General features: G+C 47.9%; 1 protein-coding gene across 1 annotated transcript in view; it reads left to right on the plus strand.

The window, feature by feature from the left end:
* LOC120990641 (zinc finger protein 501-like) overlaps positions 1-18,917 on the plus strand; it is a 149,263-nt gene extending 130,346 nt beyond the window's left edge. Inside the window, exon 2 of the mRNA XM_040419557.1 lies at positions 17,143-18,917. Coding sequence (XP_040275491.1) covers positions 17,143-18,359 — 1,217 coding nt within the window. The 3' untranslated portion in view covers positions 18,360-18,917. The remainder of the gene's footprint in view (positions 1-17,142) is intronic.
* The last annotated feature ends 616 nt before the right edge of the window (positions 18,918-19,533 follow it).

The raw sequence follows: 19,533 nt of genomic DNA on the forward strand, positions 1-19,533 counted from the left end.
TTCCCAGAGAGCTGTATAGTGGGCACTAGATTATAGACATCAGCCGGTCACCGCTCAGAGAGGGGGCATAAGGGGGGAAAGGTTCCCTCCATAGACCCTTATAGGAGACCCCCAGAAGACATGTTCCCGGAGAGCTGTATAGTGGGCACTAGATTATAGACATCAGCCGGTCACCGCTCAGAGAGGGGGCATAAGGGGGGAAAGGTTCTCTCCATAGACCCTTATAGGAGACCCCCAGAAGACATGTTCCCGGAGAGCTGTATAGTGGGCACTAGATTATAGACATGAGCCTGTCACCGCTCAGAGAGGGGGCATAAGGGGGGAAAGGTTCTCTCCATAGACCCTTATAGGAGACCCCCAGAAGACATGTTCCCGGAGAGCTGTATAGTGGGCACTAGATTATAGACATCAGCCGGTCACCGCTCAGAGAGGGGGCATAAGGGGGGAAAGGTTCCCTCCATAGACCCTTATAGGAGACCCCCAGAAGACATGTTCCCGGAGAGCTGTATAGTGGGCACTAGATTATAGACATCAGCCGGTCACCGCTCAGAGAGGGGGCATAAGGGGGGAAAGGTTCTCTCCATAGACCCTTATAGGAGACCCCCAGAAGACATGCTCCCGGAGAGCTGTATAGTGGGCACTAGATTATAGACATCAGCCGTCACCGCTCAGAGAGGGGGCATAAGGGGGGGAAGGTTCCCTCATAGACCCTTATAGGAGACCCCCAGAAGACATGTTCCCGGAGAGCTGTATAGTGGGCACTAGATTATAGACATCAGCCGGTCACCGCTCAGAGAGGGGGCATAAGGGGGGAAAGGTTCCCTCCATAGACCCTTATAGGAGACCCCCAGAAGACATGTTCCCGGAGAGCTGCATAGCGGGCACTAGATTATAGACATCAGCCGGTCACCGCTCAGAGAGGGGGCATAAGGGGGGAAAGGTTCCCTCATAGACCCTTATAGGAGACCCCCAGAAGACATGTTCCCGGAGAGCTGTATAGTGGGCACTAGATTATAGACATCAGCCGGTCACCGCTCAGAGAGGGGGCATAAGGGGGGAAAGGTTCCCTCCATAGACCCTTATAGGAGACCCCCAGAAGACATGTTCCAGGAGAGCTGTATAGTGGGATCTAGATTATAGACATCAGCCGGTCACCGCTCAGAGAGGGGGCATAAGGGGGGAAAGGTTCCCTCCATAGACCCTTATAGGAGACCCCCAGAAGACATGTTCCCGGAGAGCTGTATAGTGGGCACTAGATTATAGACATCAGCCGGTCACCGCTCAGAGAGGGGGCATAAGGGGGGAAAGGTTCCCTCCATAGACCCTTATAGGAGACCCCCAGAAGACATGTTCCCGGAGAGCTGTATAGTGGGCACTAGATTATAGACATCAGCCGGTCACCGCTCAGAGAGGGGGCATAAGGGGGAAAGGTTCCTCCATAGACCCTTATAGGAGACCCCCAGAAGACATGTTCCCGGAGAGCTGTATAGTGGGCACTAGATTACAGACATCAGCCTGTCACCGCTCAGAGAGGGGGGATAAGGGGGGAAAGGTTCCCTCCATAGACCCTTATAGGAGACCCCCAGAAGACATGTTCCCGGAGAGCTGTATAGTGGGCACTAGATTATAGACATCGGCCGGTCACCGCTCAGAGAGGGGGCATAAGGGGGAAAGGTTCCTTCCATAGACCCTTATAGGAGATCCCCAGAAGACATGTTCCCGGAGAGCTGTATAGTGGGCACTAGATTATAGACATCAGCCGGTCACCGCTCAGAGAGGGGCATAAGGGGGGAAAGGTTCCCTCCATAGACCCTTATAGGAGACCCCCAGAAGACATGTTCCCGGAGAGCTGTATAGTGGGCACTAGATTATAGACATCAGCCGGTCACCACTCAGAGAGGGGGCATAAGGGGGGAAAGGTTCCTCCATAGACCCTTATAGGAGACCCTCAGAAGACATGTTCCCGGAGAGCTGTATAGTGGGCACTAGATTATAGACATCAGCCTGTCACCGCTCAGAAAGGGGGCATAAGGGGGGAAAGGTTCCCTCATAGACCCTTATAGGAGACCCCCAGAAGACATGTTCCCGGAGAGCTGTATAGTGGGCACTAGATTATAGACATCAGCCGGTCACCGCTCAGAGAGGGGGCATAAGGGGGGAAAGGTTCCCTCCATAGACCCTTATAGGAGACCCACCCAGAAGACATGTTCCCGGAGAGCTGTATAGTGGGCACTAGATTATAGACATCAGCCGTCACCGCTCAGAGAGGGGGCATAAGGGGGGAAAGGTTCCCTCCATAGAGCCTTATAGGAGACCCCCAGAAGACATGTTCCCGGAGAGCTGTATAGTGGGCACTAGATTATAGACATCAGCCGGTCACCGCTCAGAAAGGGGGCATAAGGGGGGAAAGGTTCCCTCATAGACCCTTATAGGAGACCCCCAGAAGACATGTTCCCGGAGAGCTGTATAGTGGGCACTAGATTATAGACATCAGCCGGTCACCGCTCAGAGAGGGGGCATAAGGGGGGAAAGGTTCACTCCATAGACCCTTATAGGAGACCCCCAGAAGACATGTTCCCGGAGAGCTGTATAGTGGGCACTAGATTATAGACATCAGCCGGTCACCGCTCAGAGGGGGGGCATAAGGGGGGAAAGGTTCCCTCCATAGACCCTTATAGGAGACCCCCAGAAGACATGTTCCCGAAGAGCGGTATAGTGGGCACTAGATTATAGACATCAGCCGGTCACCGCTCAGAGAGGGGGCATAAGGGGGGAAAGGTTCCCTCCATAGACCCTTATAGGAGACCCCCAGAAGACATGTTCCCGGAGAGCTGTATAGTGGGCACTAGGTTATAGACATCAGCCGGTCACCGCCCAGAGAGGGGGCATAAGGGGGGAAAGGTTCCCTCCATAGACCCTTATAGGAGACCCCCAGAAGACATGTTCCCGAAGAGCGGTATAGTGGGCCTTAGATTATAGACATCAGCCGGTCACCGCCCAGAGAGGGGGCATAAGGGGGGAAAGGTTCCCTCCATAGACCCTTATAGGAGACCCCCAGAAGACATGTTCCCGAAGAGCGGTATAGTGGGCACTAGATTATAGACATCAGCCGGTCACCGCTCAGAAAGGGGGCATAAGGGGGGAAAGGTTCCCTCATAGACCCTTATAGGAGACCCCCAGAAGACATGTTCCCAGAGAGCTGTATAGTGGGCACTAGATTATAGACATCAGCCGGTCACCGCTCAGAGAGGGGGCATAAGGGGGGAAAGGTTCCCTCCATAGACCCTTATAGGAGACCCCCAGAAGACATGTTCCCAGAGAGCTGTATAGTGGGCACTAGATTATAGACATCAGCCGGTCACCGCTCAGAGAGGGGGCATAAGGGGGGAAAGGTTCCCTCCATAGACCCTTATAGGAGACCCCCAGAAGACATGTTCCCGGAGAGCTGTATAGTGGGCACTAGATTATAGACATCAGCCGGTCACCGCTCAGAGAGGGGGCATAAGGGGGGAAAGGTTCCCTCCATAGACCCTTATAGGAGACCCCCAGAAGACATGTTCCCGGAGAGCTGTATAGTGGGCACTAGATTATAGACATCAGCCGGTCACCGCTCAGAGAGGGGGCATAAGGGGGGAAAGGTTCCCTCCATAGACCCTTATAGGAGACCCCCAGAAGACATGTTCCCGGAGAGCTGTATAGTGGGCACTAGATTATAGACATCGGCCGTCACCGCTCAGAGAGGGGGCATAAGGGGGGAAAGGTTCCCTCATAGACCCATATAGGAGACCCCCAGAAGACATGTTCCCGGAGAGCTGTATAGTGGGCACTAGATTATAGACATCAGCCGGTCACCGCTCAGAGAGGGGGCATAAGGGGGAAAGGTTCCCTCCATAGACCCTTATAGGAGACCCCCAGAAGACATGCTCCCGGAGAGCTGTATAGTGGGCACTAGATTATAGACATCAGCCTGTCACCGCTCAGAGAGGGGGCATAAGGGGGGAAAGGTTCCCTCCATAGACCCTTATAGGAGACCCCCAGAAGACATGTTCCCGGAGAGCTGTATAGTGGGCACTAGATTATAGACATCAGCCGGTCACCGCTCAGAGAGGGGGCATAAGGGGGGAAAGGTTCCCTCCATAGACCCTTATAGGAGACCCCCAGAAGACATGTTCCCGGAGAGCTGTATAGTGGGCACTAGATTATAGACATCAGCCGGTCACCGCTCAGAGAGGGGGCATAAGGGGGGAAAGGTTCCCTCCATAGACCCTTATAGGAGACCCCCAGAAGACATGTTCCCGGAGAGCTGTATAGTGGGCACTAGGTTATAGACATCAGCCGGTCACCGCTCAGAGAGGGGGCATAAGGGGGGAAAGGTTCCCTCCATAGACCCTTATAGGAGACCCCCAGAAGACATGTTCCCGGAGAGCTGTATAGTGGGCACTAGATTATAGACATCTGGCTGCTGATATCACAGCCTAAGGTTGTTCTATAGGAATATCCTGAAGACAACATGTCCCCCTGTGACTTGTGTGCAGAGTTGTCAGGAGACCTTGTGTGTTGTCAGATGTCTCCTCAGTTCTTGCCCCCAGCCTCATATATAAAATATAGAAGTAAGATGAGGAGTTTTCTTCTCCGCTGTTATTTTTGGGGGATTTCTTCACTAATTCATTTGATTTAACTGTTTAGAAAGGAAATCACCAAAATATGTGGATTTCTTGTAATATGGGGACTCAAAAAAGTATTCATACCCCTTGAACTTTTCCACATTTTTTTCACGTTACACCCACAAAACCTAAATGTATTTTATTGAGATTTTATGTGACCGACCAACACTAGGTGGCAGCAGGTATGGTGCAAGTGAGAAGAAAATAAGACCTGGTTTTCACAATGTTTAATAAATTAGAATCAGGACAGTGTGGCAGCATTAGTATTCATCCCCCCGAGTCAGTACTTTGTAGGACCACCTTTCTCTGCAATCACAGTGAGTTTTTTGGGGTAGGCCTCTACCAGCTTTGCACATCTACAGGATGACATTTTTGCCCATGCTTCTTTGCAGAAGAGCTCACGCTCAGTCAGATTGGATGGAGAACGCCAGTCTTGCTACAGATTCTCAATAGGATATAGGTCTGGACTGTGACTGGGCCGTTCTAAACCAGGCATGCTCAACCTGCGGACCTCCAGCATGCCCTGCTGTCAGGGGTGCACCTAGCCTTTCTGCTGCCTGAGGCAAAAACTCAAACGGCGCCCCCTAATTTCTTACCCTAACCACTTTGCCACAATGAAAGCATTCATTGCCCACGGCTCTTCTGTTGTCTCCCTCTTGCCCCTACCTGGTGCTGCCTGAGGAGATCGCCTCACCTGGCCTCATTGGTGGTGCAAACCCTGGCTGCTGTAGGCTGTCCAGGCATGCTGGGAGTTGTAGTTTTGCAAAAGCTGGAGGGCCGCAGGTTGGGCATCCCTGATCTAAACCATTCCATTGTAGCTCTGGCTGGATACTTAGGGTTGTTGTCCTGCTGGAAGGTGAATCTCCGCCCCAGTCTCAAGTCTTTGCAGCCTCTACCAGGTTTTCCTCCAGGATTGCCCTGCATTTAGCTCAATCCATGTTCCCATCAACTCTGCCCAGCTTCCCTGTCCCTGCTGAAGAAAAGCCTCCCCCCAGCACGACGCTGCCACAGCCATGTCTCACGGTGGGGATTGTGTGTTCAGGGTGATGTGCAGCGTTAGTTTTCCACCACACATAATATTTTTGATTTAGGCAAAAACATTCCATGTTGGTCTCCTCTGACCAGAGCCCCTTCTTCCACATGTTTGCTTTGTCCCCTACATGGCTTGTGGCAAACTGCAAATGGGAATTCTTATGGCTTTTAAAAATTACTGTCTTCTTGCCCCCCTTTCACAAAGACCACATTTCTGGAGCACACGACTAATAGTTGTCCTGTGGACAGATTCTCCCACCTGAGCTGTGGATCTCTGCAGCTCCTCCAGAATGACCATGGGCCTCTTGGCTGCTTCTCTAATTTGTGCTGTCCTTGACTGGGCTGTCAGTTCAGGTGGACGGCCATGTCTTGGTACGTTTGCAGTTGTGTCAAGCTTCTTTAATTTTCAGATGATGGATTGAACAGTGCTCCTTGAGACGTTCAGAGCTTGGGATATATTTTTTTATAACGTAACCCTGCTTTACACTTCTCCACAACTTTATCCCTGACCTGTCTGGTGTGTTCCTTGGTTTTCATGATGCTGTTTGATCACTAATGTTCTCTAAAAAAAAAACAAGGCCTTCACAGAACAGTAAAAGAGCACAGGGGGGTGAACACAAAATCAAGGCGCAGATTTTTCTTTATTATATATTTTGAAAACCATGTATCATTGTCTTTTCGCTTCACACATACTTGTTACTTTGTGTTGGTCTATGATATAAAGTCCCAATAAAAGACATTTAAATTTATGGGTGTAACGTGTGTAATCAGTGCACATGACGGCTCTTACCTTGTGATATAAGAGGCTGGTGCTCCTCCATTACATATCACTGCACACACGTGTATACACTGCACATGACGGGTCTTACCTTGTGATATAAGAGGCTGGTGCTCCTCCATTACATGTCACTGCACACACGTGTATACACTGCACATGACGGCTCTTACCTTGTGATATAAGAGGCTGGTGGTCCTCCATTACATGTCACTGCACACACATGTATACACTGCACATGACGGCTCTTACCTTGTGATATAAGAGGCTGGTGCTCCTCCATTACATGTCACTGCACACACGTGTATACACTGCACATGACGGCTCTTACCTTGTGATATAAGAGGCTGGTGCTCCTCCATTACATGTCACTGCACACACGTGTATACACTGCACATGACGGCTCTTACCTTGTGATATAAGAGGCTGGTGCTCCTCCATTACATGTCACTGCACACACGTGTATACACGGCCCATGACGGGTCTTACCCTGTGATATAAGAGGCTGGTGCTCCTCCATTACATGTCACTGCACACACGTGTATACACTGCACATGACGGCTCTTACCTTGTGATATAAGAGGCTGGTGCTCCTCCATTACATGTCACTGCACACACGTGTATACACTGCACATGACGGCTCTTACCCTGTGATATAAGAGGCTGGTGCTCCTCCATTACATGTTACTGCACACACGTGTATACACTGCACATGACGGCTCTTACCTTGTGATATAAGAGGCTGGTGCTCCTCCATTACATGTCACTGCACACACGTGTATACACTGCACATGACGGCTCTTACCTTGTGATATAAGAGGCTGGTGCTACTCCATTACATGTCACTGCACACACGTGTATACACTGCACATGACGGCTCTTACCTTGTGATATAAGAGGCTGGTGCTCCTCCATTACATGTCACTGCACACACGTGTATACACTGCACATGACGGCTCTTACCTTGTGATATAAGAGGCTGGTGCTACTCCATTACATGTCACTGCACACACGTGTATACACTGCACATGACGGCTCTTACCTTGTGATATAAGAGGCTGGTGCTCCTCCATTACATGTCACTGCACACACGTGTATACACTGCACATGACGGCTCTTACCCTGTGATATAAGAGGCTGGTGCTCCTCCATTACATGTCACTGCACACACGTGTATACACTGCACATGACGGCTCTTACCCTGTGATATAAGAGGCTGGTGCTCCTCCATTACATGTCACTGCACACACGTGTATACACTGCACATGACGGCTCTTACCTTGTGATATAAGAGGCTGGAGCTCCTCCATTACATGTCACTGCACACACATGTATACACTGCACATGACGGCTCTTACCTTGTGATATAAGAGGCTGGAGCTCCTCCATTACATGTCACTGCACACACATGTATACACTGCACATGACGGGTCTTACCTTGTGATATAAGAGGCTGGTGCTCCTCCATTACATGTCACTGCACACACGTGTGTACACTGCACATGACGGGTCTTACCTTGTGATATAAGAGGCTGGTGCTCCTCCATTACATGTCACTGCACACACGTGTATACACTGCACATGACGGCTCTTACCTTGTGATATAAGAGGCTGGTGCTCCTCCATTACATGTCACTGCACACACGTGTATACACTGCACATGACGGGTCTTACCCTGTGATATAAGAGGCTGGTGCTCCTCCATTACATGTCACTGCACACACGTGTATACACTGCACATGACGGCTCTTACCTTGTGATATAAGAGGCTGGTGCTCCTCCATTACATGTCACTGCACACACGTGTATACACTGCACATGACGGCTCTTACCTTGTGATATAAGAGGCTGGTGCTCCTCCATCATGGCCTCCTTGTACAGATCCTTGTGTCCTTCTATATACTCCCACTCCTCCATGGAGAAATAGACAGTGACGTCCTGACACCTTATAGGAACCTGACAACACAATGACACCGTCATCACCCAGACCCCTCCAGTGCTGTTACTGGAGAATTTCCCAGCATTCCCAGCAGTGTCACCTCTCCAGTCAGCAGCTCCATCATCTTGTGGGTGAGTTCTAGGATCTTCTGCTCATGTATCAGGGGGGGAGGGGGAGGCTCTGTGATGGGGTGAGGGGTCCTGCTCCGCCCTCCTGACTCCTGGAGATGGATGATGGGAGTCACACAGTCCCCCGATGTCTTCTTCACTATTGTGTACTCCTGTGGATGGAGAGAGACACTTAGGGAATAAACCCTTCAGGGGCCATGTGCCTCCGGTCCTCTCCTCCTGGTACAACGTGCCTACTTACCTCCTCATGGCTCCTACAACATGACTATTGGTCACTGGTCACATGACACATCACTCACCATATTGGGGGCTGATCTTCAGGTTCTCCATCACTTGGAAGGTCTGGAGGCCGTTCTCCAGGACCCTGGACTCTTCCTATCACTTCCTATGATGGATTCTCCTTCCCGATGTCTGACTTGTTACAGAATACAATACAGAGGAGAGAAATCTAGAAAAGTTTACCTCTCCGCTCAGCAGGGAGATGATCTCCAAGGTGAGGTCTAATATTCTTCTGCTGATCTCCTTCCTGTCCATCCTTGGTGGTCATTCAGGAGAAGAGGAGAGAACTGGAGGAGCTGGAGGCTTCTAGTACTTCTAGGACCTATGGTGATGTCACTGTCATGTGGTCCTTTGTTCTGCAGAGCCCCACCCCCTGATCACATGTCGGTGACGTCACCCCAGGTCCTTCAGCTCTGGCAGTGCAGCAGATACTGGGCAGGTCCTGGTCGGTAGTCAGGGCTCTTGTTCTCTCTGGTATCAGCCATTCCTCCAGCCTGCAGGTAAGATGAGCTGTGAGGAGACAGTGTGGTGGAGAGCTCAGACATGTCACCTCTGGAGATTCTCCTCCATTACACACAAGGAATCCTTCTCCGCTCCTCAGCTTAGTATGATGGGGGGAGTAGTAGTGGGGATAGTGGGGGTTGTCATCATTCGCTGGCCCCTGACTGTCCTGGTGAGGGGCCCCTGCCTCCAGGAGGAGAATGAATGGAGCGGGGCCCGGCCTGAGCTCAGCTCTCTCCAGTCTCTTCTCTAGGAGTTGTGGACACAGCTGAGCACAGCCCAGAGGTGGGACCTGCATCTATCAGACATTTATCTCCTGTGGAGCCACCAGAGATCTCCATGTTGGGGCCCCTGGAATCCATGTGGTGGGGGCTCTGAGAAGCGGGGCCCCTCCAGGCTCAGGAAGTGCGGTTCTGGAGGTGACATCTGGTCTTGTCCCCTGGATGATTTCCTCTCCTCTTCTCATAAAGGCGCCTGCAGTACTAGAAGCCTCCAGCTCCTCCAGTTCTCTCCTCTTCTCCTGAATGACCACCAAGGATGGACAGGAAGGAGATCAGCAGAAGAATATTAGACCTCACCTTGGAGATCATCTCCCTGCTGAGCGGAGAGGTAAACTTTTCTAGATTTCTCTCCTCTTTATTCTATTCTGTAACAAGTCAGACATCGGGAAGGAGAATCCATCATAGGAAGTGATCAGAAGAGTCCAGGGTCCTGGAGAACGTCCCCTAGACCTTCCAAGTGATGGAGAACCTGAAGATCAGCCCCAAATATGGTGAGTGATGTGTCATGTGACCAGTGACCAATAGTCATGTTGTAGGAGCCATGAGAAGGTAAGTAGGCACGTTGTACCAGGAGGAGAAGGCCGGAGGAGAGCACATGGCCCCTGAAGGGTTTATTCCCTAAGTGTCTCTCTCCATCCACAGGAGTACACAATAGTGAAGAAGACATCGGGGGACTGTGTGACTCCCATCATCCATCTCCAGGAGTCAGGAGGGCGGAGCAGGACCCCTCACCCCCCGATACATGAGCAGAAGATCCTAGAACTCACCCACAAGATGATGGAGCTGCTGACTGGAGAGGTGACACTGCTGGGAATGCTAGGGAAATTCTCCAGTAACAGCACTGGAGGGGTCTGGGTGATGACGGTGTCATTGTGTTGTCAGGTTCCTATAAGGTGTCAGGACGTCACTGTCTATTTCTCCATGGAGGAGTGGGAGTATATAGAAGGACACAAGGACCTGTACAAGGAGGCCATGATGATGGAGGAGCACCAGCCTCTTATATCACAAGGTAAGAGCCGTCATGTGCAGTGTATACACGTGTGTGCAGTGACATGTAATGGAGGACACCAGCCTCTTATATCACAAGGTAAGAGACGTCATGTGCAGTGTATACACGTGTGTGCAGTGACATGTAATGGAGGAGCACCAGCCTCTTATATCACAAGGTGAGATCCGTCATGTGCAGTGTATACACGTGTGTGCAGTGACATGTAATGGAGGAGCACCAGCCTCTTATATCACAAGGTAAGACCCGTCATGTGCAGTGTATACACGTGTGTGCAGTGACATGTAATGGAGGAGCACCAGCCTCTTATATCACAAGGTAAGACCCGTCATGTGCAGTGTGTACACGTGTGTGCAGTGACATGTAATGGAGGAGCACCAGCCTCTTATATCACAGGGTAAGAGCCGTCATGTGCAGTGTATACACGTGTGTGCAGTGACATGTAATGGAGGAGCACCAGCCTCTTATATCACAAGGTAAGACCCGTCATGTGCAGTGTATACACGTGTGTGCAGTGACATGTAATGGAGGAGCACCAGCCTCTTATATCACAAGGTAAGAGCCGTCATGTGCAGTGTATACACGTGTGTGCAGTGACATGTACAGACCTGGTGTGAACAAGGCCTTACACTGACGATCTCTGCCCTCCCCCACCCCCACAATAGATGGCTGCTCTATAATACACGGCATCTGCAGTACTTGGAGAAGACAGAGGTGTCAGTGCTACAGTCCTATAGTAACACGTGGTGCACAGAACCCCGGTGCCATGTGTTACTATGGTAACAGCCCCCAGCTATTCAGCAGTGAACTGCAGGGGGCAGTCCAGGGGCTTTTATAAGGAGTGGCCAGGTCCTGTCTACATGAGTGTGGAGAAGCTCGGGTTCTGCTCGGTCTCAGAACCTATTATCACTGCGCTGTAACTCCATGCTGGGGTCAGTCCAGTGACCTGGCGCTAAGATCGGAGACCTGGGGGCCATTGTCAGGTGGTGAGATGTCAGGATTCAGCGTCTCCATACTATGGAGCACATTAGCTGAGAGGACGGTTTATGTTTCCTATAGTGACCACAACACAACCGCTCGCAGAACGTCTGAGGAGATCCGACTATTGGTGGCAGTTTATAAGATGTTATGTTTATACTCCTAGGCCTGGGTTATATCTGATCACTGATGAGAGTGATCACCATGTCTCACCTTGATGTCCATGACCACACCATGGACTGTCTCCATACTGGCCAGGAAAGAGGACCCTCCGGGATCTGAATTATGGAGCGGCAAGTCTTCTGTACATTTGAAGGGGTTTTCTGACATTTTTATACTGATGACCTATCCTCTCTATAGGTCATCAGTGTCGGATCAGCGGGGGTCAGACACCGGGGACCCTCACCGATCAGCTATTTGAGGAGGCAGCGACGCTCCTATCACCACCGCAGCCTCCGCAGAGCTCGCCCAGCACAGCGCTGCACATTGTATAGTGGTTGTGCTTGGTATCACAGCTCAGCCTCATTCACTTCAATAGGACGGAGCTCCTAGGCCATGTGACCGATGAACATGACCAGTGGCTTAGGTTACTCTACAAGGGTCCCGGGTGTCAGATCCTCGCTGATCAGATACTGATGACCCATCCAGGAGATACTGCAACATGTCTGAGGTGGTGAGATGTAACTCAGCTGCAGTTTTGTAATTCTCTTATGGTGCTCCCTCTCCGGCTTGTCTCAGACCTGCTGTCGCTCAGTGGCGCCTCCTGTGTTTTCCCTGAACCAACATCTCTGCGGCCCAAATCATTTAACAACATGTACACAAAAAACTGGCGCACATTAGACCAGAAATCATCTCTAGCTCCTGAGCAGCCCTAGATTTCTTTCTCAGCCACAAAGAACTCCTGAAGATGCTCCAGAATCATTACCGTTTCATAATCCGGGGGCATCGTACTCCAGCGGGTTCACTAGTTACACTGGAGTAAGAAGCGCCAGTCTTAATACATTCCCCCAAATGGTGCGACTCCTTCCCCTGCACAACCGCCATCAGTGCCCCTCACAGTAAAGAGACATTATGGTGAACAGGACATAACAAAAGGTGTAATAGACAGAACGGAGGTCAATGGGTAAAAGGAATCCCATAGTAACTGCCTCAGATACAAGTCGGTCAGGATGGGAGCTACCTGCATCTTTCCCACTTCAGGGGAGGTAGAATACGGCTCAGGAGGAGGATTCTCACCATGGGAGGGAGTTTAGAGCCATTCTCCTCACGTTCCTTCAGTGACCATAGCCCATGTCTTCAGACAAGGGGAGACCAGTATCTCTAAGGCAAGTCCCATAAGTTGGTCAGTGCATTCTCCATGACGATCAACTTGAGATCTGGGCATCTGGAGACGGGTCATCACCTTCATCTCTTTGTGATGTTCCTCAGTCCTGGACAGTTTTTGCAGTGTATCCTGACATTATCCTGCTGAAAGAGGGCAACGCTATTAGGGGGCACTGCTACCATGAAGGGTGGTGCTTGGTGGTACATGTCACATCCACATGATGCCAGCAGACAAGGTTTTCAGAAGAACATTGCCCAGAGCATCGCACTGCCCTCACCAGCTTGTCTTCTTCCCATAGTGCTATCTGTCCACCAGGTAAGTGGCACGCACATGCACTTCACCATCCACATGATGTAATGTGATTCTTCAGATCATGTTTATTCTTCCATTGCTCCTTTTCAGATGCTCAGGGGTCCATTGTGGGCATCTCAGCACAGGTGGTGAGGAGCAGAACATTGTTATTTCCCCTGATAACTGAACCTAGAAGATCTACAGGAGGCCATGTATTCAGTCACTGTGTGCTTGTGTCTCCACAGATGGATCCAGGAGGAGAAATCCACCAGAGAGATGTCCCCGTCCTCTGTATTCCCAGGACTGTCCAGAGGAGAAGGTCCCAGAGAACCCTCAGGTAGATGGAGCTGAGCCCTGTACACATCTATATAGGGGGGTCCTGCAGTCATAGAGGGGTCATAGATTGTGGGGGTCTCTTCTGTGGATCTGTTAGATTTCCCACCTGTCTGCTGTATTGTATTGACTTGTTACAGATGACAAATCAGGGGGAAGATCCGACTGATATTAAAGTGGAGGATGAAGAAGAGAGGATGATGGGCGATCCCCCGTGTAAGAGTGAGGAGGAGGAGGACATTCCAGGAGATGTCACTACAGGTATGGAATCATGAATGGAGAATGTGATTCTGATGAAGTCTTCCCCTTATCCAGCTGACATCTGTCGACCATGTGACTTCCCCTCTGTGTTGCCCCGTCCCTTAGACAGAATGTGACACTTATTTCTTTAAACACGCCAAAGAAAACAGCAAAAAAAAGAAACAAAATGAGACAATTGCTGGGGATTTTTATGTTGTTATAAAAAATAAAAGCAAAACAATAAATTACAAGTAAATGGTTCCATTGAAATGTACAACTCCTGTCACAAAACACAAGTCCTCGTACGGCCACAGACAAAAATATAAAAGTTTTAGGTCTTGGAATATAACAATGAGAATATAAAAAAGGTCATTAAATGACAACCAGCCTAGTCATTAAGTGGTTAAAGCTGTTTGGTTGTTGTGTTTTTCCTTCCTGTCGGTGGACTCCTGTCCTCAGCTCCACGATGATCAGGAAGCTCCGATGTCACATGTGATTATTGTACAGACACAGACGTCTCAGTGATGGTCACCTGCACTCACAGGACACGTCATTAGCTCCACCTTCTTAATTCTTGATAGGACCCTCGTTCCCCTTAGAACATCCTGCATTCTTAGTGTAATGGACCCAACAAGGGGCTGGAGACCTTTATTACAGGTTCTGATTGATGACATCACTCTGTCTAATCCACTGCATCCTGAAAATGTCTATAAACCGAGATCTTGGGACTGTGCGGCCATTAGGCTATACAGACCGCATTGTCATGTCCATACACTTAGAATGAGATGTCTGCTTTACCTCGTGGCATACAATTTTGTTAAATGCAGATGTGGTCATGACCAGACTCTCAGATGATCAGAGTCTTAACCCTTTGAGGTCATTTTCGTTTCTCACTCTGTGTCTTCCCAGCGTCCATCTGTTCCTTAAAGGGGTTGTCTTACTTCAGCAAATCGCCTTTACTATGTAGAGGAAGTTAATACAAACCACTTACTAATGTATTGTAGATATTCATATTGCTTCCTTTTGCTGGCTGGATTCATTTTCCCATCACATTATGCACTGCTCGTTTCCATGGTTACGACCACCCTGCAATTCATCAGGGGTGGTCGTGCTTGCACACTAGAGGAAAAAGCGCCGGCCTCTCTGGTGGTTGGGACCGTGCTAGTGCTTTCCCCTATAGTTTGCATGCACGACCACCGCTGCTGGATTAGAGGGTGGTCATAACCATGGAAACGAGCAGTGTATAATGTGATGGAAAAATGAATCTAGCCAGGAAAGGAAGCAATATGGACAATCAGAATACATTAGTAAGCGGCTTTTATTAACTTCCTCTACATAATAAATGCTATTTTCTGAAGTGAGACAACCCCTATAAGTGACATGCTCCTCTCAGTGTACCTCCTCCCCCGCTGCTGCTGTCTCACACAAGATTAGTCCAGGCTGCAGTAAAATAACAGCAGAAGGAATTAGGAGGTGTAATTACACCCTGAACCTGCTGCTGGAGGAAGGAGGATCTCACAGCAGAACCATCTTGTACTGAGCATCTAATGGTGCTGACTTAATTATTATCCAAGTCATGCCTCAAGACCTGTTTAAAAGGTTGGACCCTGAATTATAGGACAACTACCTTACATCTGGTGGCATTAGAGGCAGAGCTGGTTTATACCATATACAGTCAGGTCCATAAATATTGGGACATTGACACAATTCTAACATTTTTGGCTCTATACACCACAAGATGTGCTTTACCTGCAGACTGTCAGCTTTAATTTGAGGGTATTTACATCCAAATCAGGTGAACGGTGCAGGAATTACAACAGTTTGCATATGTGCCTCCCACTTGTTACGGGACCAAAAGTAATGGGACAGAATAATAATCATAAATCAAACTTTCACTTTTTAATACTTGGTTGCAAATCCTTTGCAGTCAATTACAGCCTGAAGTCTGGAACGCATAGACATCGCCAGACGCTGGGTTTCATCCCTGGTGATGCTCTGCCAGGCCTCTACTGCAACTGTCTTCAGTTCCTGCTTGTTCTTGGGGCATTTTCCCTTCAGTTTTGTCTTCAGCAAGTGAAATGCTCAATCGGATTCAGGTCCGGTGATTGACTTGGCCATTACATAACATTCCACTTCTTTCCCTTAAAAAACTCTTTGGTTGCTTTTGCAGTATGCTTTGGGTCATTGTCCATCTGCACTGTGAAGCGCCATCCAATAAGTTCTGAAGCGTTTGGCTGAATATGAGCAGATAATATTGCCCGAAACACTTCAGAATTCATCCTGCTGCTTTTGTCAGCAGTCACATCATCAATAAATACAAGAGAACCAGTTCCATTGGCAGCCATACATGCCCACGCCATGACACTACCACCACCATGCTTCACTGATGAGGTGGTATGCTTAGGATCATGAGCAGTTCCTTTCCTTCTCCCTAATCTTCTCTTCCCATCATTCTGGTACAAGTTGATCTTGGTCTCATCTGTCCATAGGATGTTGTTCCAGAACTGTGAAGGCTTTTTTAGATGTTGTTTGGCAAACTCTAATATGGCCTTCCTGTTTTTGAGGTTCACCAATGGTTTACATCTTGTGGTGAACCCTCTGTATTCACTCTGGTGAAGTCTTCTCTTGAATGTTGACTTTGACACACATACACCTACCTCCTGGAGAGTGTTCTTGATCTGGCCAACTGTTCTGAAGGGCGTTTTCTTCACCAGGGAAAGAATTCTTCAGTCATCCACCACAGTTGTTTTCCGGGTCTTTTGGTGTTGCTGAGCTCACCGGTGCGTTCCTTCTTTTTAAGAATGTTCCAAACAGTTGTTTTGGCCAGGCCTAATGTTTTTGCTTTCTCTCTGATGGGTTTGTTGTGTTTTTTCAGCCTAATGATGGCTTGCTTCACTGATAGTGACAGCTCTTTGGATCTCATCTTGAGAGTTGACAGCAACAGATTCCAAATGCAAATAGCAGACTGGAAATGACCTCTGGACCTTTTTATCTGTGCATTGTAATTGGGATAATGAGGGAATAACACACACCTGGCCATGGAGCAGCTGAGAAGCCAATTGTCCCATAACTTTTGGTCCCTTAACAAGTGGGAGGCGCATATGCAAACTGTTGTAATTCCTGCACCGTTCACCTGATTTGGATGTAAATACCCTCAAATTAAAGCTGACAGTCTGCAGTTAAAGCACATCTTGTTTGTTTCATTTCAAATCCATTGTGGTGGTGTATAAGGCCAAAAATGTTAGAATTGTGTCAATGTCCCTATTTTTATGGACCTGACTGTATCTAATTACAGCCTAATAGGAATGTTATAGGTTTGTCCACTCTGTGGTTTGAAAAATAATCGCAAATTCCACTTTTTTTTTTCACAGAGAATTCCAGTAAAATTATTAAGGGCAAAGCTATATTATCACTAAATTACAAAGAAGAAGATGAAGATGTCCTGCAGCGCTCTTCAGGAGAAAACCTCATTACCCTTAATGTACACCCAGGACTTCAAAGTACAGATCTATTATATAATCCCCCTCATCATGAGGAACCTTCCCCTGACCAATTACAGATTGTTACCAAAAATACAGATCAGAAAGGGGATAAAAGATTTCAGGGTAGTAAAGAGTTTACAGAACAATCAAGAGTTTCTACACACAGAAGAATTCACACAACACAGCAGGAATATGGGAAATGCATTACAAGTAAATCAGATTGTGTTAAACATGAGCTAATTCACACAGGAGAGAGTCCATATTCATGTTCAGAATGTGGGAAATGTTTTACCAAAAAATCATATCTTGTTAAACATAAGAGAATTCACACAGGAGTAAAGCCATATTCATGTTCAGAATGTGGGAAATGTTTTACAGATAAATCAAGTCTTGTTATACATGGGAGAATTCACACAGGAGAGAAGCCATATTCATGTTCAGAATGTGGAAAATGTTTTAGGGTTAAACCCCATCTTATTAGACATGAGAAAAGTCACACTGGAGAGAAACCATATTCATGTTCAGAATGTGGGAACTGTTTTACTCATAAATCAACACTTGTTATACATATGAGAATTCACACAGGAGAGAAGCCATATTCATGTTCAGATTGTGGGAAATGTTTTACAGATAAATCAAGTCTTGTTATACATGGGAGAATTCACACAGGAGAGAAGCCATATTCATGTTCAGAATGTGGAAAATGTTTTAGAGTTAAACCCTATCTTATTAGACATGAGAAAAGTCACAGTGGAGAGAAACCATATTCATGTTCAGAATGTGGGAAATGTTTTACACAAAAATCATATCTTGTGAAACATGAAATAATTCACGCAGAAGAGAAACCATATTCATGTTCAGAATGTACGAAATGTTATAGAAGGAAAGCAGATCTTGTTATACATGAAAGAAGTCACACGGGTGCAAAGCCATATTCATGTTCAGAATGTGAGAAATGTTTCACAGATCAATCCAGTCTTGCTAAACATAGGAGAACTCACACAAGAGAGAAGCAGTATCCATGTTTAGAATTTAAGAAATGTTTTACTACTAAAACAAGACTTCATATTCATCAGAGAAATCACACAGGAGATAAGCCATTTTGATGTTTTACATGTTGAAAATGCTTTGTAAGAAGGAACTAAAATTCAACAGATCAGGAAAAACTACCGTATTTTTCGCCCCATAAGACGCACAAAAGTGGGGGGGAAATGGCAGTGCGTCTTATGGGGTAAATGCTGCCATTTGCAGGCAGGCTGGCCAGTTACTCACTTCCTCACGGCACATGCTCCGCCCACTTTATTAATGAAGCAGACGGAGCATGCGCCGTGAGGAAGTGTGTGACCGGCAACCCTGCCTGCAAGTACGGGCGTTCAATAGTGAGTACTAAGGTACGCAGATTGCTCTACCTTGTAGTTTAAATATGGATTGCCTACAGTTAACATATCGATTGCCTACAGTTTACATCTGAATACTGGTATGTACGGGGCCTGGTGTATTAGAGTACAGTGACTGCAACGGGCCCCGCAGCTATTTTAACACCAGTTGCCGGCCCCCCTTGTTTTAGGGTCACTATTTACTGTATACAGGGACACTGTTATGGGGGATATCTGTGGATAACACATATATGTGTCATCCACAGATGCCCCCATAACAGTGCCATCCACAGATCTCCCATAACAGTGCCATCCACAGATCCCCCATTACAGTGCCATCCACAGATCTCCCATAACAGTGCCATCCACAGATCTCCCCCATAACAGTGCCATTCACAGATCCCCCATAACAGTGCCATTCACAGATCCCCCATAACAGTGTGTCTTCCACTGATCCATAACAGTGCATCATCCACAGATCCCCCATAATAGTGTCATCCACAGACCACCATTAGTTCAAAGTCCACCAAAAGCACACCTTTTGGTTCAAAATATTTTTTTTCTTATTTTCCTCCTCAAAAACCTTTTTATGGGACGAAAAATACGCTATATTGTTTTTTAGATATGGGAAATGCAAAAAGAGCAAAAAAGAATTTTAAACCCATCTTATTCACAGACATTAAGTTTTGGGCTACATGGCAACATGTATCACATTACTGCAAGTCTCAGAACATTCTCACAACTTGTCTGCAACTTGCTGTCCCACAGCTATTTTAGAGCTGAGATTTGGCAGTAAAAAATATTTGCCAAACTGTACAAGACTTGCAGGTTGCACATGACTTGCATTGTCTTCTATCATAGGAAACCAATATAACAAAAAAGACTTCACGTCAAAATGTATGGG

This window comes from Bufo bufo, chromosome 2 (assembly GCF_905171765.1).
Source record: "Bufo bufo chromosome 2, aBufBuf1.1, whole genome shotgun sequence".
In the NCBI taxonomy this organism is placed as follows: Eukaryota; Metazoa; Chordata; class Amphibia; order Anura; family Bufonidae; genus Bufo; species Bufo bufo.